Source organism: Haliaeetus albicilla, chromosome 19, assembly GCF_947461875.1.
Source record: "Haliaeetus albicilla chromosome 19, bHalAlb1.1, whole genome shotgun sequence".
Classification (NCBI taxonomy): Eukaryota; Metazoa; Chordata; class Aves; order Accipitriformes; family Accipitridae; genus Haliaeetus; species Haliaeetus albicilla.
In genome coordinates, this window is record NC_091501.1 from 7,450,450 (window position 1) to 7,472,464 (window position 22,015).

The 22,015-nt window shown below is 41.6% G+C and overlaps 1 protein-coding gene across 3 annotated transcripts in view; it reads right to left on the minus strand.

The window, feature by feature from the left end:
• TBXAS1 (thromboxane A synthase 1) overlaps positions 1 to 22,015 on the minus strand; it is a 242,626-nt gene that overhangs the window by 67,302 nt on the left and 153,309 nt on the right. For all 3 annotated transcript variants that reach the window (XM_069807488.1, XM_069807487.1, XM_069807485.1), the window contains one exon: positions 20,516 to 20,646. In XM_069807488.1, coding sequence (XP_069663589.1) covers positions 20,516 to 20,646 — 131 coding nt within the window. The remainder of the gene's footprint in view (positions 1 to 20,515; positions 20,647 to 22,015) is intronic.

Below are 22,015 nucleotides of genomic sequence, written 5' to 3' on the forward strand. Positions count from 1 at the left end.
GTATCATCCTCATTTGTACACATGGTCCAAAGCATGAAAGTCACCATCTCGGTTTAGGGTTGCATCTACAATATTTTCTGTACCAGCTTAACAAGACAGGACTAGAAACTGATCTCAGTAAATTGGTGCATCTTTTTTATGAGACACTACAGTTATGAACACTTGTACCAACATAGCTTTTTTTAAAAAAATTTTTTTTAAACATATTTGCAGAAATGCAGTACAACAGAAAGCAGTCCTCTACCATAAAACCTGTTTGGGTGGCTTGTCTTTGCAAAATGCCCACTGAATGATTCCACTGTTATGAAAACTGCTTTCTTTCACACTAGTTTCTGACAGAAAAACTCTAATAAACAGACCTATGGACAAGAGTGAGTTGACTCCAAACCAGTCTGGACAGCAAGCTTGATTAGGCTTTGAAATATAACCCAAAAGGTTTGAATTGACTTTTGGGAGTGGGCATAATAGAATTGTGCTGAACCTAAGCCATAAGGCTATGTGATTGATTTTCAATTCCTCAAATACCAACAGAATACATGATAGCTCAAGGACTTAGAAGTGACTGCAGTGCCAGAACGTGAAAACTTGTGCAGTGGGATGGACAAAAGAAGGGACCAAGTCTTTCTTCAAAAGAAAAAAATGCTGTAAAGCTGCATTTATCTGTTAAAAAGAAATCATTTGAATAACTTCTTGGATCTGATGATTGAGAGATAAAGTAGAAAAAGGAAAAGCCAGAGAAAAGGACAGGCAAACAAGATAAAGTAAGGAAGGACTAATTAATTATTAATGTCAAAGGACTTAATCAGATTATTTTTTTTCACAAGACATGGGAGAAGAAGGCAGTGAGACAACAAAAAAGGAGAAATACTTAAGTGTCCTGTGCTTAGCGCTCTGCTGCCAACAAACTGTTCTGACTGATCCACAGGCAGAGAGGAATGGTTATTTTGAGGTTTGAGTAATACAAGGGATTGGCACACTGCCTCTTTAACAGCTCTTTCCCTCCACCCCACAGAACCTTCTCATTTTGCACGTGTACATTATGCGCCTTGTACCCATGACCACAGTGCATCTTGCGCCCCGGTACACCCAAGAATCAATGCTCCAGATAGTAGCCAGTGCCGGTCACTGCATGCTGATGGACTCTACAAATTGACCAGTCAGACCGCATCACCTCTAAGGCACAGGATTCATGCTTTTGCCTCAGCAAGCGAAGGCATACAAAGCAACATTATACACATTGTGCTCAGCGGATCAGCTCCAGCTCTGAAAATATTTCCTAGCGCCTAGACTTAGGCACAACTTCCATATTCAAATTGGCCACGCTTCCTTGGTCTCTCATTTCTAATACAGCAAGCCAAAAGCTGCAAGTGCCCTGCTCCTCCAGCATGATAGAATACCTCTGCTCTTTTATGTTCCTCTAGTTTGGAGGAAACAAGACTTCATGCATACTTCAGCTGTGCATAGCTAAAAATCTCATTTAACTTTTCCAGGAAGGGCTTTATTCACATTGTGGGAGTCCATGTATTGCACAACTCAGACTCCAACTCTTTGGCATAGCCTGTGGTATGGTACATATATTTGGGTTAGGCCATTTTTTAAATAAAAAACAACCCCAAAACAGTCCAGTTCCAGTGTGCTCATTACTGTGTGGATAAACTAGTCCAGTATAGTAACAAACTGGATCCATAGAGATACTCCCTTTTATCCGTTAAGACCAGTCATCATCACCTAAACTACCTTCGTAACATAAAAATATATAATTACATTCATATTCAGTAGAATTGTAACATGCTACAGTTCAAATGGTGTAACATTTGGTATGGTTCTGCATTCATCCTTCTCTAGCTGTGAATTTTCTTGTAAACAAACCCATTGCTCTCTGAGAGTTTGCAGTTCCCAGTCACGAGCTGTTAGCTTAGTCTGGTCTTATATTTAGACAATACACTCTCTGGAGACCCTGTAAGACGTTTCTCCAGCCTTAGACAAAATCAGGTCCCAGCCTTATACAAAGCATCTGGTTATTGCTATGATAGTAAAGTAATAATCATAATGACTAGTGAATAAAATTTCATTCATGAGAATTTTTGCTGAAAGCAAACTTAATGAATGCTAGCACAAGTGACTATTCCCAAGAATGTGCTCTGAAATGCCTCTGTGGCCATTTTGAGGAGCTCTTTTTATTACTCACATAATATATTTGGTTAGGAATTTAAAAGCTTGTCTTGTTGCAGAATCTGTTTATAAGGTCACCCTACTGAGAAACAACTAGATGCCTTATTTGTGCCATGTAAGTTGTTTACAGGTGAGCAGGGGTTGCTAAGAGCAATGGCTTCATAAACAATCCTTACAAAAACACCATTCATTTGTAAAAACTACTTGAATAATAGGGGGGGGGGGATGTATAAAATTAGAAAGATGCAAGCTTTTTTTCCAGATAATTCTACACAGTGGAAGGAGCTATATTTTAGCAAAGCTTCTCTTCCTTATGGTTCATTCTACTTCACTTTAGGCATCAGTATAGAATGCAACATAAAAAATCGTCATCAACCCAAGCGAGAGAAAAGATTTCCAGGGTTATAACAGTCATAATGAAACATATTTTTCTTCCGCACCATCAGGATGAAAAAATCACTCTGACTCAAAACCCTAACAATGGCAATAGAGGCAAACAAACACTAGCATAAAAACAAATATAATTGGATTGTTAAGTGCTGGAAATGAGGAAAAGGTGTCTCATGAAAATTCACGGGGGTTTTCTCCACTTCGTTTGACAGCAGGAAAAAAAAAAAAGGTATTTTTTTTCAGTTTGACAGCAGACCAGGTAGTGACAGTGTCACTGCACAAAAACATTCGCTGGACATCACATACAGCTGCTGGCTTCCTTTTTCCATTGGGGACATTTGTTTGATTTTCCTCACAAAAAGCAGAAGCCCATAATAGCCTCTATCCTGTCCTCTGACACTTGCATAGTTATATTACAATGGCCTCAGAAACAAGTTCCCGCTTCAAAAGAATGGCGTGCCAATGCAACGGACTCTTGTTTTGCCCCCGTACAACACAGAGCCTATCATTAATCCAATGAAAATTGAATGGAAAGCTACTATTGGAAAAAATCTAATTTGAATGCAATATGGGACAGGGTGCATGTCTAACTTGGTGGTGACACAGACATCCCCTTTGAAATATATAATAAGACAAGCCCCGCTTTCAGCTTCCCCAAGATAGACACCTTGCAATATATTTCCTGACACCAGTGTTCTGGGCCGTATCATTTCTCTCATTAGTCTCCTTAAACATCACCTGGCCATGCAGAGAAATCATTCTGCACAGAACCGTAACAAGCTATGTACTACACACTGGAAGAATAGATGTGTGCTACACTGGGGAAGGCCAATCCAGCAGTATGTATCACCCCTCCTCAAATCACTGCTTTTAAGTTTTGCAACTGTCAGAAGAAGAAAGATATATCACTCACATTTGTGATGTATCATGACTTTTCTCACAGGAGGCAAGGGTCCTGGGGGGGTGGGGGATGTCTCCAGCTCTTTCCATCCTAAACAGGGAACTGTGTTTTCATATCTAAGACTGACATCCCAGCTGACCTTTTGGCAAATTCACCGCTGCTTTGGAGATCCAGGGGACCCTTGGGTTATGCTTTTGGCAGAGAGATTGAGCCATTCAACTGCGAAGTAAAAAACTACTTAAGGAAAACTACCAAATGTATATCAGTTGGAATTTCTCTTCTTAATGCTGTGATTTCAGTTGTGTTTTCTGCAAACTATACTCAAACTTTGCACCACTCTGATAGTTCAGCTCCCCATTTCAAGTTCAAAAGAGCCCAGAACTAAAAAAAGCAACTGAAAGATGAATCAAGGAATCAAACTAGATGACATAATCGGTTGGTATTCTGTAAAGCACTTGCTGTGGTGCAGAAGTCATACAAATGTGATGCTGCTAATATAATACCACTCACAATAAACTGTGCAGACCCTCCTTGCTCTGATGGCAGCTCAAAAAAGTCGAAGCTAAGCTTCAGAATCCTTACCTAACAGATGGAAAGCTCACATCTCATAATATTTCTGTTTCCTACAAACTTGTACAAACACTGCTATATCAGTTTATATCCAGGTCACTTTTGTAAGTTTGATTTAGCAACCATCATTTTAGGTGAGACAAACCTATGTCACCCTAAAGTTACCAGTAAAGCACAACGGTAGCTACCTAGATCCTTTTGAAAAAGAAGCGTAAGCTGCAGTCCCACTAAAACTATCATTTTGCCAAAGTGCTTTGAAAGGATCAAATTCAACCTCTCCTTAACGCTTGCAGGTTTCATCTGGTTTCTCAGTGAAATCACAAAAAAGCCAGTCTCTCTGCCAACACATCCAGTCTCAAAACATTTCAGAGAGATCGTCCCTTTGCCTTGTGCTTGAACCCAGAAGCTGGAATTAACTGGGAGGCCAGAGCTGACAGCCCTCAAATTTGTGCATCTGAAGGTTGGGGACATGGTGCTCTCACAGGTGACGCTCAGCTCTGGAAGGACCTGAAGTCTGTGAACTGCAGGGTACGGCCGTCGTTCGTCGGCTTTCAGTCTGGCAGAAAATACTCTTTTGTTTGCATTTGTTAACATCAGCTGGTGAAACCACTGTAATGTTTTTATTGTAAATGGGCTGAATGTCTGACAGCAGGCATGTCTTACAAAGCAATATAACTTGCATTAAAACCTGAGTAAATTTAAAGCAAACAAAAAATATTCAGAGTGCCCACTTGGAAAGTGAAGCAGCCTTTTGCCAGCCTGGCCTGATCTTAACGGTTGCAGTGAAACTCCAGACTAAGAAGATTTTGTATAACTTTGGATTTGTTCCGATATTTTCATATATTATCATCACTAAACTCCCATTCAAGTTTCTGGCAGTAGTTCACAGCAGCGAGGGAGCACCGTGAGTATTCAATGACACCACATTTGATGGCAGAAGCCACAGCAATGACTTTGCTTTCTACTTGAAAGAAAAAAGAAGTATCCCTACAATAATGTTGCAAAAATGCTACATGAAATGCTGAGCAAGCCCCAAAGGGGCAGGTACATCAGCAAATTGATGAAAGCACCTGAGCATGGAAAGTATTAAACATGGTAACAAAACATATCTTCTATATACCAACAATGTTCTTTTAAAAAATAAAAATAAAAAACCAAGAGTAAGTGTAAATTCAAGTATGACATAGATTTTATTGGCTGAGTTTGCCGCTAAATCTGCAGAGTGGCCAATATGAATTATGGGTTAAAGCACTGACCTCCACAAAAGCTGGCATGCTTAAAGCTGCACTCCCTTTTTTTGTTTTTAAAACACAGTTAGAACTGGTGCAGCTTCTCCATCTTTAAAATCGGTACAACATGCATCAAATCTTAAAAAAACCCATGAGAAAAAGCTAATGATGATCTCAGAAAACCCTTTAAGACCTAGGATGAAAACAGATTTTCACAGACTCAAAGAGTTTAAAGCAAAAGCACCATCACATGGGGGAAAGAGGCCTGGAAGGAACTCAGCAAGTTATCTACTCCATCCCCTTGCCACGAGGCAGCATCAGCCAAACCAACACTGGCAGCTGTTTGTCTAACCTGGTCTTAAAAACCCAGCCAAACTCCAGCTTCCCGCAGCCTCCCCAGGCAGTCCACCCCAGCACTGAACCATTTTCGTCACTGGAGAGGTTTCCTCTCCTCCAGGGAGTCACTGCAGATATTGCAAATCATCAGATTTCACCCAGCTACATCCGTAATGTTGGAGGCTCCACAACCTGTATCTGTACACGTGTCTCTGTCTCTCTCTCTATATGTTACTTCAGTAGGTCTTTAACAAAGGATGCTGATAACAGAAAAATCATACTGCTAAAAAATACAAAAGTATTTTCACGTGGTAGTGCCTCCTTTCATGAGGTGAGGGAGAAGAGTGCTCAGGTACTGCTGGTTTCTTCCTCAAAAATTTTGTACTTTTCTGACCTTCAAACTGCAAAGTTAAAGTAAGAACATTAGTAATCTACAGAGGCATGGGCAAGCCTAATTCGACCTGAAAAAGCTGAGAATTCTTAAAAATCAAGATTTTGTTAGGGACCCATCTCCCTTCAGCTGAAACTGCTGCAAGTGGCACTAGAGGGCTCACATCTTGAAAGACAACAGGCTCCTTCTCGAGATGTTCCCACAGAGTCCAGGGATGAAAATAAATTTGAATTTCAGATCTAATTGTTAGCAAATGGAGAGAGAGCAAAGAACTGTTTCTAGCTGAGACAAGCTTAACATCGCTCTTTATGGCTCTTGTAGAAGGAGGCTGTTTTCAATCTGAAGTGTGTGGACCTGTTGACTGTGAACTGCAAAGATCCTAGCCAGAGGTTTAACTTGGCTGAAGTCATACGTGGGGTGAAGAGGTACTACAATTACGGGAGAGAGAAAATAAGGCACGCACCTACTTGATTGTTTCATTAATTATGTGGGCCCACAGAGAAACCTTCAGCTTGCCTAGAGAGCTGGAAACCCTTCCAGTAGTTCTTCCATGTAAAACCAAGGGATTGCCTGCAGCCTGGTCCATTTACACCCCTGATGAACTGACCATTGTCTCTGACTCTGGGGAGTTTCCTTCCAATACCAGGCTGAGCAGAATGAGCTGGGTGTCTAAGAGAAGCACTGAGTTTCTCCACGAAATTCAGTCTAATGGCAAACAAGTGTCATTCACGTTGTGGCAGCTGGTTGGCATCTCTGCCGCGTTGGGCTGGCAGCCTAAGCCCAGAGCACAGCACAACAGTATAATCACCACAGCTCCCTCCATCGCATACACGTGTGGGGAAGGCTCAGAAAACAGCCCAAAATGCAACGGCTGGAGAGTCTCATCCAGCTTTCCTAACCCCTGCATCATGGTGAGCGAGAGACACTGGTAGCAACTAACAGTGGACTGTAACTTCCTTATTCTGTATTTGCAAAACATTTAGGACAACAACACTCTGATAACGACTCCTGGCATTATCAGAGTACAAACAATAAATATTGGATTTGTGTGCGCGGTAGCTGAGCTTCTCCTGCCCCACACATTTCGTTGCTTGGAGGTGGAGGAGTGAGATTATCAGAATACACAGTGGGCAAGCACAACAAAAGAAGAAATAACTGGGCGCTGGGGAGGAAGAAGAGCTTGGGCTGGGCTCTGCCGCTGCACGCCAGTGTGTGGAACAGGCACCCACTTCCAAATCAGCAGCGAGCTGACCACCCTCCCGCACGCTGTATGCACGCATCCTCTCCCAAAGCTTATCTGGCCTCCCAGTAAAGCATCCGGCACTCCTCCCCTCCGCTGTTTGCAGGAGGAAGGGAGGATGCAGGAAGGGAGTGTTTTAGGCGAAGTGTCTGACACCCAGAAGCTTGACCCTCTGCTGACTCAAATTGCTGACTAAAGGCGGCTGTTGCAGGCAGCCCTCTGTTCCTTTTTCTATTTGCCACAGATTATAATTTTATTTGTTTAACTTTAATTCCTGATTAATAATCAGTTCTGGTTTTAGCAGTTGCCTGACATTCAAGAAAATGCACAGGAATCTCATTATTGCTTCTTTATCCTTTGTTCTTCCTGCCCCATATGCTCTCTTTAACAAGTTTGCAAAGCCCCACCACCCACTTCGAAGAACCATCAGGACATTTTGGGGCCATCCTGGGAATTTGCTGTTCACATCCTGTCCTGTCCTCCCTCATGTCTCCCCATGGTTTGTTCAAGATCCTCTCTTTCTGCATCATGTTACACACAGACTGCATACCTTTTGAGGGAAGGAACACCTCATTATTTGGTTTTGTGATGGCCTTAAGTAATTCTGGGTAACTAAAAAAATACCTTTTTTTTTTTAAACTAATTATGGCTGTGAGACTGATATAAATGACATGTACTGTTACAAAAAAGTACAGTTAATGTTATTTATATTCTTTATTCATGACATGGAAAAAACACTTGCCTTTTCTATTACTTCTCTGAGCAACTGCTCTCCACTGCTGGCAGGCGATTCTACTGCTGGCTTATCCATTCACGATCACACCTGCACCCTACATAAGGATTATCCTGGATCTTTGGCTATATTAAACTGGCTTTTACCTATAGTACATAAATCACTTCTACACCTGACTCTCCACTTGTGTGCATGAAGGGGTACAGGTTTCTAACGCAGTGGGTGAAAGCAGCATTGGGAAGGAAAGGATTATTTTGAGCTACCCAGTGACCAATAACAAATTGTGTTATCCTTCGCAGTTTCATGGATGCTCGGTTCAGTTATGGGTTTTATCCAATAGATGGCTCCTTGGTAGCAGGAAGGATTCTCCCCCTGCTCTGCTTTCCTTTACAGAGCTTCAGTACGACTTTCTAATATTTACACAGCTATTATCTTGCAAATATAGGCATTTTGTGCACACTGATAAACACACAGAAGAAGCATGTGTGCGTGAATTAAAGAACAAAAGAAAAATTAGATGGCATTTTATATATTTCGTGCCACTTTGTCCTCTGCCAGTACAGGGATGCATGAAAAATGACAGTCAGGCAGCCCTGTGGTCTGGAATGCTTCCTAAAGTCAAACTAAAAAAAATACAACTTCAGAAACACATGAATATTAACAGCATGCCAGAATACCAGCTGTCTTTCTCCCCCAAAATATGAGGACATCTCCCACATCTTACATATCCCTGACTGAGCAATACTTAAGCAACTTACAGGCATCATTACTCCTCTGTCAATGAAAGATTTTTCACAAGAAAAAAAAAAAATCCTATGTGTAATTATTGATATAATGAACCAGGAGAGCGCTGTGTAATTGGCAGGGTGCAAGTTAACATCATTATGAGTAATGCTGCCATTTCTGAGATGGGGAAAGCGAATACGCTTTTGTTGTTTTCCAGAAAAACATAATCAGAATAATAATAGAAAAAGCTGAGACATTAATTACATTCAGACAAATCATGTTTATCCCATATAGGCGCTTGTGACTTCTCCGAATCAGAAGAGCAGTTTCCAGGCATTTCTGTCCTGAGATCTACCTTGCATCTCACTCAGGTCTTGTCAAGATCTTGTGAAACACCCGGCAGTAACCCCACTTTGGGGATTGTGACCCTCTGGTCAGACCACGCGATCAAGTGAAAAGTAAAAACAGAACACCCACAATAAATAATAAGTCTCATAGAAGCCAGACCATGGCTATTTAAATCCCTACGGCTTAACACTTCCATGGGGCACAACTATAAGAGCACTGTACCTGCTGTTAGCATCTAATATAATAACATTACTAATAATAACCTTTATCCTTGAAATATTAAGCTGCTTTGAAAAGGCGGGGAAAGGTACCGGTTTACTATAAATATACATATAAATATATAGCATTGTAACATTAGCACAATTACAGCCATAACTGTCAAGAAGAAAATGTTTCATCCCTTTTTAAAGCCGAGCACAATCACTGTTTATATTTCAGTGCTCCAAAAGGACTTGACTAACTCCATACCTCAAATCAGCTTTTTGCTAGCTAAAACTTGGAAAATTTGAACCAAACAGCATTTTGCTCACTCCAAAATAAGCTCATCAGCATGCTTGATCATGGACTGTGACACTATTGCTTCCCTTTACTCCTGAGCAGACACCCCAAACAGTCCTCCAGCCTACTGGGTATTGTGCAGAGAAACAGCATGTGTAAAGGTAGCTCCGTGCTCTGGTGACCCCTCAACTGGTATACGGGCCCTTTGCATCCCTGGAGAACAGCTGTGACATCGCTCTTAAACAGCACAAGGAGCAGATTTAATTCCTGGCCAGTCCCAATACTGGTGAGACGCAAAAGTTCCATCTTTCCTCCTCTCAGGACTCTTCTTTCAGGATGCTGCAGCCGGCAGAACTTACCCAGACCCAAAGCCAAACCTGCAGACTTCCACCCTCCTCCCCTTTTCAAGGGGCCAAGTTACAAATGTGCTCAAAATCAGAGTTCACAACTGAAATACTGACAACAATTTTCACCACGGAGCAGTTTAAAACAGGCAGCAGTGATATTCATTAAGCTGTTAATAATGGATTGTGGCACAAAGCAATTTATCAAGTTTCCATTGTAATTAAAATCACTGAATATTTGGGCACTTGCAATGCACCTAGCTCTCCCTGCTTCTGAAGCTTTACATTTTAATGTGAATTATGGCTCCCTCTCCTCAGAGACCTACTAAAAAGCCCATTTTAATTGGTATGTTTTTAATTGAGATTACATTATTAAAAAGTGTACGTTTCTGTTGAAGACAGAAAGGAGGTGCTCAGCTCCCCTCCAGTCTCTGCCTCTCTTAGATATAGCTTGCTTATCCCAGCGGGAGGGAAAAATGAAGGGTAATCGCTGCGAAGAAAGTGGAGAAAGCCGTGCACAGTCACAGGCTATGAAGCCAGGGCAAAGCTGCCGTTGACTGAGGTGGATGCAGGATTTCCTAGGTGGATTTTCAGGGAGGGAGAGGAATCGCCGCAGTAGTTCAGGCCGCTCTTTAGCAAAAGGCAGACGGAGGAACACCACGCAGGGATTCCTGCCTCGCAGCCAGCTGACATTGAGGGCACATTTTAGAAAGCCTCTCCTCAAGGTTTCCAGTGACACACAATCTGTCGTTTTCCATAATAAGTAACTCTAATGTTAAATTATCCTCAAAATCCAGATACGGTCATGAACGGATGGGGTCAAGCGAAGGCCTCCTGCTCTGCCGGCTCCAGCAGGCTGGGGGGGGGAGAGGCAGCCCCCAGGGCAGCCTGGGCACGGTGGCAGGAAGAGAATTGCCAACAAAGTGAAGTTGGTCACCTTTGTGCATTGAGACGGTCAGATTGACTTGCAACCAGGTTCAAAAGAAAAGCAACTTCATGTACTTGGCATCCCAATGCTGGCCACATAAATGGTTCTCCTGTTGGCAAGATGGGCTGTCGGTGTCTCTTAACAGTGGGAGTATGGATCTGCTAAGGTAAGTAGACACAAGAGAAAAGGGAGAAATACCAAAGGAGTGCAAAGTAGATACCAACAGTTGAGACAGATCAAGGGAAAAACCTCCAGAGATCAAAACATGCCAACAGATGGACAAGACGGTTGAACCAGAATGAAATATCATGGAACGGCTTTTTCATAACTGCTTCAGAAAAGGTCATACTGTATTGCAAAAAGAAGGCTGTGCGTGGGGCTGAGAGAGGTCACTGTAGGCAAATAGAGACACTCAGAGACTAACAGAGACAAATTCAAAGATCACTCACTAATACCACAAGTGCCGCAACTCCCCTCCTAGTTCTGGGAGTGACTCAGGGAGGAAGGATAGTGAACCAATAACAAATAAAAGGAAAAAAAAAGGATGAAATATGAAAGACAAAACTGAAAAGGTTAAAACTGACAGAGAAAGGGAAAGCTCTGTTATTGCAATTAGGTCAGTAAATATGTGATTTTTTCCTAAATTAAGAATTTAGATGCTACGCTCCAGTTACATATGTCAGAAGAACATGTAACTGCTTGTAGAGGGAAATTACCAAAACATGCTATTGCTCTGAACAGCAAGGTAAAATAAATGCATAAAACTCCCAGTCCCGTTCAACAGATCCTTGCAGATTTAGATCAAAAGTAAAAAAAAAAAAAAAAAAGGCTATGTAAATGAAGATTAGATCTTATATCCCACCTTGGCATTAAAGGTCACCACCCTGTTATGCAGAAAATTAATCTCCAGATGATTTCATTTTATAGCAAGACTCCCTTTATTTGCTGATTTGAAAACCCCACACCCTGGATGAAGACCAGATCACAGATTAAGCAGAAAAAAGGAAAGCCTTTCAGTGACCTAAAGTAGGATCTTCTGAGAAACTTGGGAGGGACAGACCGCAAGGATAACATACAGAAGAGATTATGAACTGTAAGAGAGAGAAGTTACAAAAGAAAGGGAACGTGCACAACTTCAGGGTGACCTTTTTTTCCTTTCAGCCAAAGGGATGAATACCGAGACCATATCATGAAGGAAAGCAAATGACGGGAAGCGGGAAAAGACACGTTGGAGAAGATTTACTTTATGCTGAGGGAATCGCAAAGGGAAACTGTACTTCCAAGCCTATAGGAAAATGACCCTGAAAGACAGATGTAACACTGCTTAGGCTGGATATTTTGCACAGATGAGAATATGCAGCAGAAAGGCCAGATTACTTACTGATTTGGCATGTATCAACAGATATATGACTAATTCAGATTCTGCCCCAAGTGCTGTGAAAGAAAGGCAGCTGGAGATGCTTTACTGCCTTCCCAGAAAACAGATACCTTCTTCTCAGCCCTGGACACAGCAAAGTCTCATTGGGTATGTGTAACTTCTGTGATCCAACACCCAGGAACATTTCCCCAAAGACACATAGTGACCTAACAGGTTGCAACAGCCTTGATCCAATTATTTGCTCTGATCGGAGTATCAGGAGAGATGCTAACTAACCAGGGGACAAACTTTATGTCTAAGGTCATGAAGCAGCAGTATTGAGTACTAGGTATAAAAAGTATTAAAGCCTATGCCACATCCTCCTCAAACAGATGGCCTTTCAGAAAGATTTAATCAGACATTGAAATGCATGCTGCGAATACTCATTACTAGCACAGGATCAGGCTGGGACAAGTGGCCAGCACTGACGTTATTGCCTACAGGGAATTACCACAGGCATAAACAGGATTTTCAGCATTTGAACTTCTCTCCGGATAACAAGCACAGGGTCCCCTTGCCATCATAAGGGAGGGTAAAGCAAAATATTCATGATGGGGTGGGCCAGCTCTAGGTTGCAGAGGAGAAGCAAAAGACCCAGGCCCTTATAAGGAACAACCACCTTTTTTTATTTGGCCTCCTCATCCTCGGTTTTTCGTCTGTGTTGGTCAAGTCACCACAAAGGTCAGTGACACAGACCAGTGTTTGCTGGATCCCACCTTCAAAGCACAATGAGCTCTTGCTCTTCGTATTTTTATGGACACATACAACAGAGCTGTGACCGCTCCCTCCCTTTCAGTACCGAGACCAGGAAAAACACAGTATAGCCTCAACAACCAGCACCTAGAAGGAGGTTGAAGTAGGGCTGGCCAAAAAAAAAAATAAAAGGGAAAAAAAAAAAAGAGGACTTTTGATATCCCCTTCAGCGATGGGGCAGTTTCTTTGAAAAAGACAGGTTTGCTTTTCAATTCTTTCTTTCTCCAGTTTTTCAGAGAAATTTTACTGCAAACATTATTTGAAAGAGTCCTTAAGCTATCTTTTGGCCTGGATTTTTGATAAACAGTATTTTAAGTGACTGATTTTACCACATAAAAACAATTTTTAAAAGTCACTAAAACCCTTGACATTACCAACAACTGAGCATGTGGATTTATTTATTTTTACTCTGGATGAAAAAGCCTTTTTTCAACACTAAAAATCCCACCCTTCTCCATTAAAAGATGTTTCTCATATGCTGTAGATCAGCAAAGCCAAATATCCATCTTCACTTCCCACACCGGCTGGTGAAAACAGGAGGAAAATGCATGCAAACTTTATTGACAGAAGCATTTAAGTCCTTCCTCCCCATAACTCTGAAGGGATCCTGTTGGCCTAATGATTTCCTGTGGATTAATGCTGCTATAGGGAGCGTCTGAACCGTCCGTGTTCTGCCCAGAGAGGGGCAAAGTTACCTTTTTTTTTGAAGGCCCTCTGAAGCAGCTCCACCACACATCTCTTAGAAAGTGAAGTTAGCTTTTCCTGCATGGATACCCACATTTTCCCAGTACTGTCGTTCTCGGCAACTCCAGATACACAAATATTTCACCAGCCTAATCAGTATGAACATGCTGGTGCTTTGATTTCTTTTCTGTCCTCTGGTACAAGTCTACGTTCTTGCAAACTGAAGCATGCGAGTGGTGCTCCAAGAAGTCAATGAGATGGCTGGTGTGCGTGACGGCACTTTGAACCCAGATTGTAGCTGAGGTGGGACGTGTGAAATATGAGGCAGGGACACCGCTCCTGTCACCCCCTGAAGAAGAAATGAAGATACACAGGAGTGGCTGAAAAAGCCTACAAGGGAGTGGGGAGACTTGGAGATATTGGAGAAAGAGTCCCAGATGCCAAGATTATACTGTTAGAGTTGCTGCAGGGTTTGCTGGAGTGGGGCAGATAACATATACACAATACCATCTGCCTGTTCCTTGTCTAGGATCCATAAAGTACACTGACCCATAACCAAGGAGGCAGTAGGAATGGTGTGATAAGAGCAAAGGGTAAGCGACAGCGAGCAGACCTGGTATATGCTTGCTGGCAGCAGGTAACCAAGCAGACATTTGCTATCTGCTTGTGACCGCAGTGCTCGTAAAGCGCCGGTGTGCACACTCACAGGTGTGCCGGGCTGCAGAACTGGGACAGATGCAGCCGTAATGCAAAACTCTTCCTGATTCCCCATCAACCCGCCTCAGGGAGGTGAGGAAGTCACCACTCTCGTTACTTATTCCGTCCTTGATCTCTTTGGAAGAGAGAGACTGCAGAACTGCATTTCACGATGAAAGCACCTCAGCCAGACACTTCAGCCCAGGCCTGAAACCAAAAAGATCACATTTCGTAGGCCTGCAGTTCATCGTTGGAAAGATAACAACAGACTGATCAAGAAATTTCAGCCGGTGACCAAAAGTAATAGGGATTTCAAGTTCATCTCCATTCAAGGTTTTGAGGCCTTGGTATGTTTAAATGCCTACTTAAGAAATCCTAAGGAAGCTATAAAATTAACTACATCTTTAAGAAAAATTAAAAAAAAAGAAAAAAAAAAAGAAGAAGGATTTTTCTTCCAGTGTGGGAATGAAGGAACACAATTTTAAAGGCAAGCAGCAATAGCTTGATTTTTAAAAGAAGGTGAATAACTAAAATGCCTTTTAACATAATGCTGCTTCTTTTTCCTCTTACAATCACCGTATGCTGCCCAAGCGCAGTCACCAGATTTAATGTTCGAAAGGTTTTTAACATATTCTAGAGGAATGATACCCTTCTGCTTGAAACAGCAGGGATACAGGTTTGAGATTTGGGTTCAAACCCCATATTTAGCACAAATTCCCTCTATGTCTTTAAGACACACATTCACCTTTCTGGAAAGCCCACTTCACATTTCCTCCTGACAAAGGCAGTAGATAATGACATGATCAAACCGTGAGAACAGCCCAGTGGAACAGAACTGCAGCATCCCTCCTACAGACTTAGAAAAACAAAAGGATCAGACTGATCCTTTGTTTTACTGACTTTATTAATCAATATAAATGGATTATTTAATATTGCTATATAGTGCATATCCTTAAATGGACACCACCTTCTTTCAAATATAAACAAGTTTTGCTTGGTTTTCTACAAAGGCAAGAAAACTGCACACTATTAGAAGGTGTCTAATCCTCCCATCTGCTGTTTCCTTAGAAAAATATTTACTTTTTAACATCTGTACTGCATTTCCACAGTTCAAACACACACATCGCTCCTGGAATGTACACAGTATTTAGCAAATTTTTAACTAAGTTTTCTTAGTAATTGTATAGTTTTCCCTTGACAAGGAGAGGATCAGACTTTTTCAGGAGGATTACCTCTGCTCAACTCATTTCAAGCAGCTCTTGAATAAAATAGTTCATTAGTTCATGAAAAGGAAAAACTCCAGGGAGCTGCTGGGGAAGGAAGAGAAAAGAACAGAGTGCCACAGTAATTAGGTTTTCAGATTGTCCCTTATCCTCCAGCATGCAGGTACACACACACACGTCCCTCTTCCCCTTAGGTAAAGCATTTAGGGGAGCTCATTGCACGTTTTTCCCTGGGAATCAGTGTTCCAGAGATTAAAGTTGTAACCAGGCCATCACTTCCCAGAAAGATATTAAAAGATACCACTTCCTTATAGCACATTTCTATTGCTAGTCCACAGTTCAAGGGCAGTTATCTCCCCTTTACAAGCATTTAAATACCTTAGTTTCAGACTTCCTCAAAATTCAGTTTCCTGACCCTTTTAGGCTCCCATTGCTGATGCTGGAAAACCAAAGGATCTCCACTCACCGGGTATCACTCGTGCCTGCCCATGGGCAGTATGGGCAGCTCGGGGGCAGCAGAGCCACTGACTGTACCTGCCTGGGATCAGGGAAAGGATTGGCCAGGAATGAGGATTGGAAGTGAGGAAAACTGGAGGGGGTTGCAATCGTTCACTGGCAGTTGCTGACCAGAGGACAACCTTTTGATCTAGACCTAGCACAGTAGAGTACAGAGCATCCCAGAGCCATACCCGTTCATGGGAGGCCAGATCATCACCAGGACTGACAGCACCGTACAGCTTCTTTGTGGCTTTACGCCACGTGGCTCACGGGCAGCGTGGTTCATAGCAGCACAGCCTTCACACTCTTCTCCCATTGTTCCTTCTGTCTGCTCTGCACTTACACCAAAAGCATTCAGGTAGTCCGGGGGTCTCCAACCAGGTTGACTTAAACTGCCAACCGGGATGCCAATGAATACACTTCTGGTGATGCTTCTCTGTGCTTTGTCACCCTCTCATTTGAAATTGGCTTGAGACCACCAAGAAACAGCTGATCATCATCAGGTCACTACCTGCCTGGCATGGATCAGTGACCTTGAATTATGCATTCACAGCAGACAATGTGAGTGGAAAAATCAGGAGATGCCAGAAGAATGTGCTGGAGCCTCTATGAACTCTCCAATTCTCCTTGTTAAGGGGCACATATTTTGAAAACTGGATTTTCCCACAGATCTGTTGTGATTTTCCAAAAATAATGTTTTGCAATATCCTTAAATTGTTACATTCCAATTGTTGTTATTACTATGGATTACAAATGAAATTCTGGCCTTTCATCTGCTGGGAGGGCTTAATTTCAACCCACAGTTTTAGAAAGGAGTCTCAATTTTGAGCACCATGAAAGACTCCTTCATCTAGATATCATAATTTAAAACAGACTGGTAGGTTAAGAACTGAGCTATAACACGGTATAAAAACAACTCTTACATGAATAATGATTTGCATATCAGATTATTAAATGAAAATCTATCAAACTATCATTTACTGAAGTAAACAAACAGTCTATCTGCCCTGTTTCTGGAAACATTTTGCCTCAGGGAAAAATTTAAACCTGGGCAGATAATCAGGATAAGGTATTTGAACACTTAAATCCTGCTGGAGTCTTCAAAGTAGGTGTTAAGTGGTGCATTAAATTTGTGCTGTTTCTTCTGAGCAGGGTGAATTTGCTCTTCTGTAAATAGCGGGAAAAGCATTTTACAATAATTTGAATCCATGAATAAATGTAATATATTAAAATTTCTAAAGTACAACCATTAAATGTTTTTGTATATAAGCCAAATGAGTGGAATATCCAGGACTGAAATTATTTGACTGACCACAGAAAGATAATATATAATTAAAATGACATCTGCAGCACTAACTGATGGGATGAGAGAAAGTGACATCACAGATCTCATATAAGCTGCAAGCATGTTATTAGATCTAAACCTGGCTGTAAAATTACTATCTGCCCATGGGATTATCTTTGGGCGTTCAGAAGCATTGTTTCATTTACTGATAGAACAGGGATGATAACAGGCTGACTTTGCTTGTCACATTGTTTTTTGGCCTTTCTTTATCCATTGTTCACATTAGCTGCAGATTAGAGGAAGACAAGCTTCAGCTGAACCACTTTCATGGAGCTTTTATTGTTTTACAGTTTGTTCCAAAGGCGCTTTTTTTTTTCCTTTTTTTTATTTTGCCCCCCCCCCCCAAAGAAAGGAATCCAAAAGAATTTTTAATGGTGATAAAATCAATGAGGAGTATAAGATGCACACAATGTAACATTTAGGAATGTGGCAACCTAAGGAATACCCATTGGCCTAAGGCAGCAAAGGGAGACCGTAAGACTTTGCTTATAGCTCCCGTTATTAGCAGTACAAAGAACCAGTAGCTACCGGTTATATCCTGGCCTCATTAAAATTCAGCGCCAAAACTCTGACTGACTTCAGTGGGTACATTTCATCATTCAAGACCTAGGACACAAGACATAATTCTCCTTCAAACGCAGGGCTATCTGGGACACCTAATCTCTACAGATTACATTTCTGCATTAAATTGGACACAGCTGCATTTTGATCGGTTTCACATGCCATTTTTACGTTCTTGGCAAATTATTAAGTTGCCTATACTTGTAACAAGACTCATGCGCCACCAGCCTAAAATAGTTAAGATTCTAAGAGCGCGTAACAAGACAGGCAGTGAAAAGGGAAAAAACAGGAAGCTCCAAACTTTCCAGTCACTTTTGAAAGCCACACTAATGATCCTGAACTGCAAAGGGGACTTAACGCGCTCTCAGAAATCTGGTCTAAGTGTCTAACTCCCAGCATTTGAAATAGTTCCCGTATGCCAATTTTGCAAACCAGGCGAAAGTCCAGGAGCAGGCAGGACCACAGCCAGTCATGGACTTGTGCACACACTGTGAAGGCAAACATGGACCTTGTACTTTCCTCCACACTGCCCCGATACTGGGCAGCTACTGCCATGAGTTATTTCTTACAGCACCTCCCAGCATCCCTTCCAATATAACCTTAAACCTCTGCTCCATCAACCACTGAAATGTGCAAACAGGCTGCAGATGCAGAGGCTGCTGCCTCCTGCTTTTGTGGCTACAATCTTGCTTTTCTTTGTGTTTTCTCCTAACCATACCCACCTGCTGTCCTTTATCTTAGTCTGCAGTTTGAGGGAGTGACCGTCTCTAGTCTAGTGAAGGATTTAGCCCACGATCAATGCCCTCAGTGCTACTGCCACAAAAATACATTGCATTTTATTGATAGTGCTTAATACATTAACTACTTTTAATCCACATTAGATTGTTTCATTGTCCCTTTTATCCTTTTATAATTGATACACAGAATAGACTTCTCATGCAGACCCCTTCAGCATAAATCTTTGATTCAAAACTCTCCATACATGCAGCCATACCAGTATGTCATTAAAAGTTCACACAGGATATGTGCACTAGAAATGAGATGTCTGCAAGCAGTTTAGATATACCATCCTTGTTCGAAAATATTCCTCCAGCACTCAGCCTGGGCCAGGAACCATGTTTATGAATCATGAATTGTTTGTGGCCGGTCAGTGGTGCGTACAATCTTTTGGTTGTAAAGAAGGACGGAGACAAAAACCTAAAGCCTAGTGGGGGCAAAGACTCATAAAGGTGGGCTGGAGGAAAGACAAGAAGCGTGTGGCGATAAAGCACAACTAACACAGAAGTGAGACTTCACTGCAGAAAAAGTCAAAGAAAAAGAGCAGAACACGCAACATAGCAAAGAGCAGCAATATCTTTGAAAATCAATTTGATTTTTAAATGTGTCCTGGATGTAACGTAGGGTAAGGTAAAATCCATTTTTTTCCTGAAAGGTGACAGCTGTGGGGCTAAGCTGTGAGAAGAAGTTGTGAGGATCCATTCTTACCTGTGCTGTTACCCCATCAGAATTACTCGTCATCTCAAAGTGGTAAGAAACATCTCTTGTATTTCAATATTAACAGCTTCTTAATGTGTATGTTGTAGCATGTTTCATGTCAATTGATATGCAAAAATTGTCTCAGTTACCTTTAAAATGGAATTCTCATTGATATTCTTTGTTTCTCACTACACATCCATACTTAAGTGGTGAACTTATTTTTAGTGATATTATGTGCAGTCTTGCGGTAAAGAATGGTCCAAAAAGGACAAGCAAACCTGAGGAACTTTTCTATCACAGAACTGAAGCACATGCCTATGTTCCAAATGCTTTGTATATCAAGAATAGAGAGACTTTCACAAAAATGCATGTGCCTTCAGATAATTCATAAAACAACAGTGATTAAAACAAAACAAAACCAAACCAGAACTGCCTTATGTCCAGATGAAAGAAATACACAGGTAACAAACAAATTGCTAATAACGCATACCCATTAGTTTGCATGCTCCAGGTAGAATTTACTACCTTTCTCTTTAGCCATCTCGATATCAAGTGCCTGCTCTTAACTGGACATTCAGGTTCTTTCCATTTTCAAAAGCAGTAGGAACTGTCACAGGACTATGTAAAACCTGCCTCAGCTCCTAGATAATGACTGGGTTGAAACACTCAGTGGGGGCTCCCTTTTCTCTGGTCATTAAGGAAAAGTAACATGGACAAAACATCTGACCTGAAGATGAGAAAAAATTCTACAGTGTGAATCCTTCCTTCTGGGTCTAGTAACTGGGTTGAAAAGTCATCCCAGATGTAACATTTTCTGCATCCTTCTTTGAAGCGAAATACTAAGAGAAGCAATCTTTCTTGTAATATGTTAACAATTCTGCATCAACACCAAGCCTGGTTGATGGTACATAAAGCTAAAAATGAATAAAATCTTCACTAAATTGCTTTGAATGTTCAAACAGACTGAGTTTGCTTTTTCAACTGAGGCTTATGCCACTTCCAGTTTTTCCTCAAAACATTTGCTTATCCATATATTTATCACAGAAATAGCCTTACCTCAGCTGCATCTTGCTGTTGTCTCAAGACAATTGCATTTTTTATGGTTTGGATAAAAAATCCATTCAGTTCCTTTTGTTTCTTGTTCGGCAAAATCCGAAGCAATGGGATCATAATGAATGGGAAAGAAACTGTAAGAGATTTTAAAGAAGAAAACACTGAATCAGACTTTAAAGGCATATAATAACCCCCTCCTTTCATTAATATTATAAAACTCATTAAGTGGGATGTGTTATTTTTGTGAAACCTGTTTTTTCCTCTTTCTCTTTTCCTCTTTTTCTTCCACCCCCATAGACTGGTAAAGGATTTTCTTTTAGAAATTCCATGTTGGCTAGGACTCCCCTGCCAGACAGATGCCTTCCAAGCTTGCTTCCACAATGCTTCAGGATTTCAGTTCAGCTTCTTGATGCCACAGAGCCACCACAACAAAGGGGAGAATTATTTTCCCTGCCTACTTAAACAATTGTCGTGGTTTCAGCTGGGATGGAGTTAATTTTCTTTCTAGTAGCTTGTATAGTGCTACATTTTGGATTCAGTACTAGAATGATGTTGATAACACACTCATGTTTTCAGTTGATGCTAAGTAGTGTTTATACTAAGTGAAGGATTTTTCAGCTTCTCATGCCCAGCCAGCAAGAAGGCTGGAGGGGCACAAGAAGCTGGGAGGGGACACAGCCAGGACAGCTGACCCAAACTGGCCAACAGGGTATTCCATACCATGGGACATCACGCCCGGTATTTAAACTGGGGGAGTTGGCGGTGGGGGGCGGGGGGGGGAGATTGCTGCTCAGGAACTAACTGGGCATCGTTTGGCAAGTGGTGAGCAATTGCACTGTGCATCACTTGGTTTGTATATTCCAATACCTTTATTATTATTATTGTCATTTTATTATTATTATCATTATTATTTTCTTCCTTTCTCTTCTATTAAACTATTCTTCTCTCAACCCATGCGTTTTACTCCCCCCCCCCCCCCCCCCCCCATCCCACTGGGTGGGGGGGAGTAAGCAAGTGGCTGCGTGGTGCTTAGTTGCTGGCTGGGGTTAAACCACAACAGTTACATACAGAAAGTGGGGGATCTTGAACTAGCCTAGCAGCTTATGGCACTGATCCATGAAATTGTGTAGTAGTCATTCTCATTTAGAGTTCTCCAATATTAGGATATTGGTTTGCTATTTTATTTTGCTTCTCTAAACAGGCCACAGACTCTGCAATTGGGATGTTATCACAAGGATGGTCTCCAGTCCATGGCCTTTATAGTCAGGAACTGGAAGCCTGAGTGAAGTCTTGCATTTTAATAAACCCCTCATTAACTTACGAGCAGCTTAAGACTAACAAACCAGCCATCGGAAAACCCCTGTGCTGCCAACAGGGCAACGCAGTGTGGAAATTCAGACCACGTAACGTACCAGCAGGAAGAGACCAACAAAGGAATCCAACCCCAAACCCTACAGAAACTTTCTTTAATGAAGGACATTATCTTAGACATATAGGGGCACA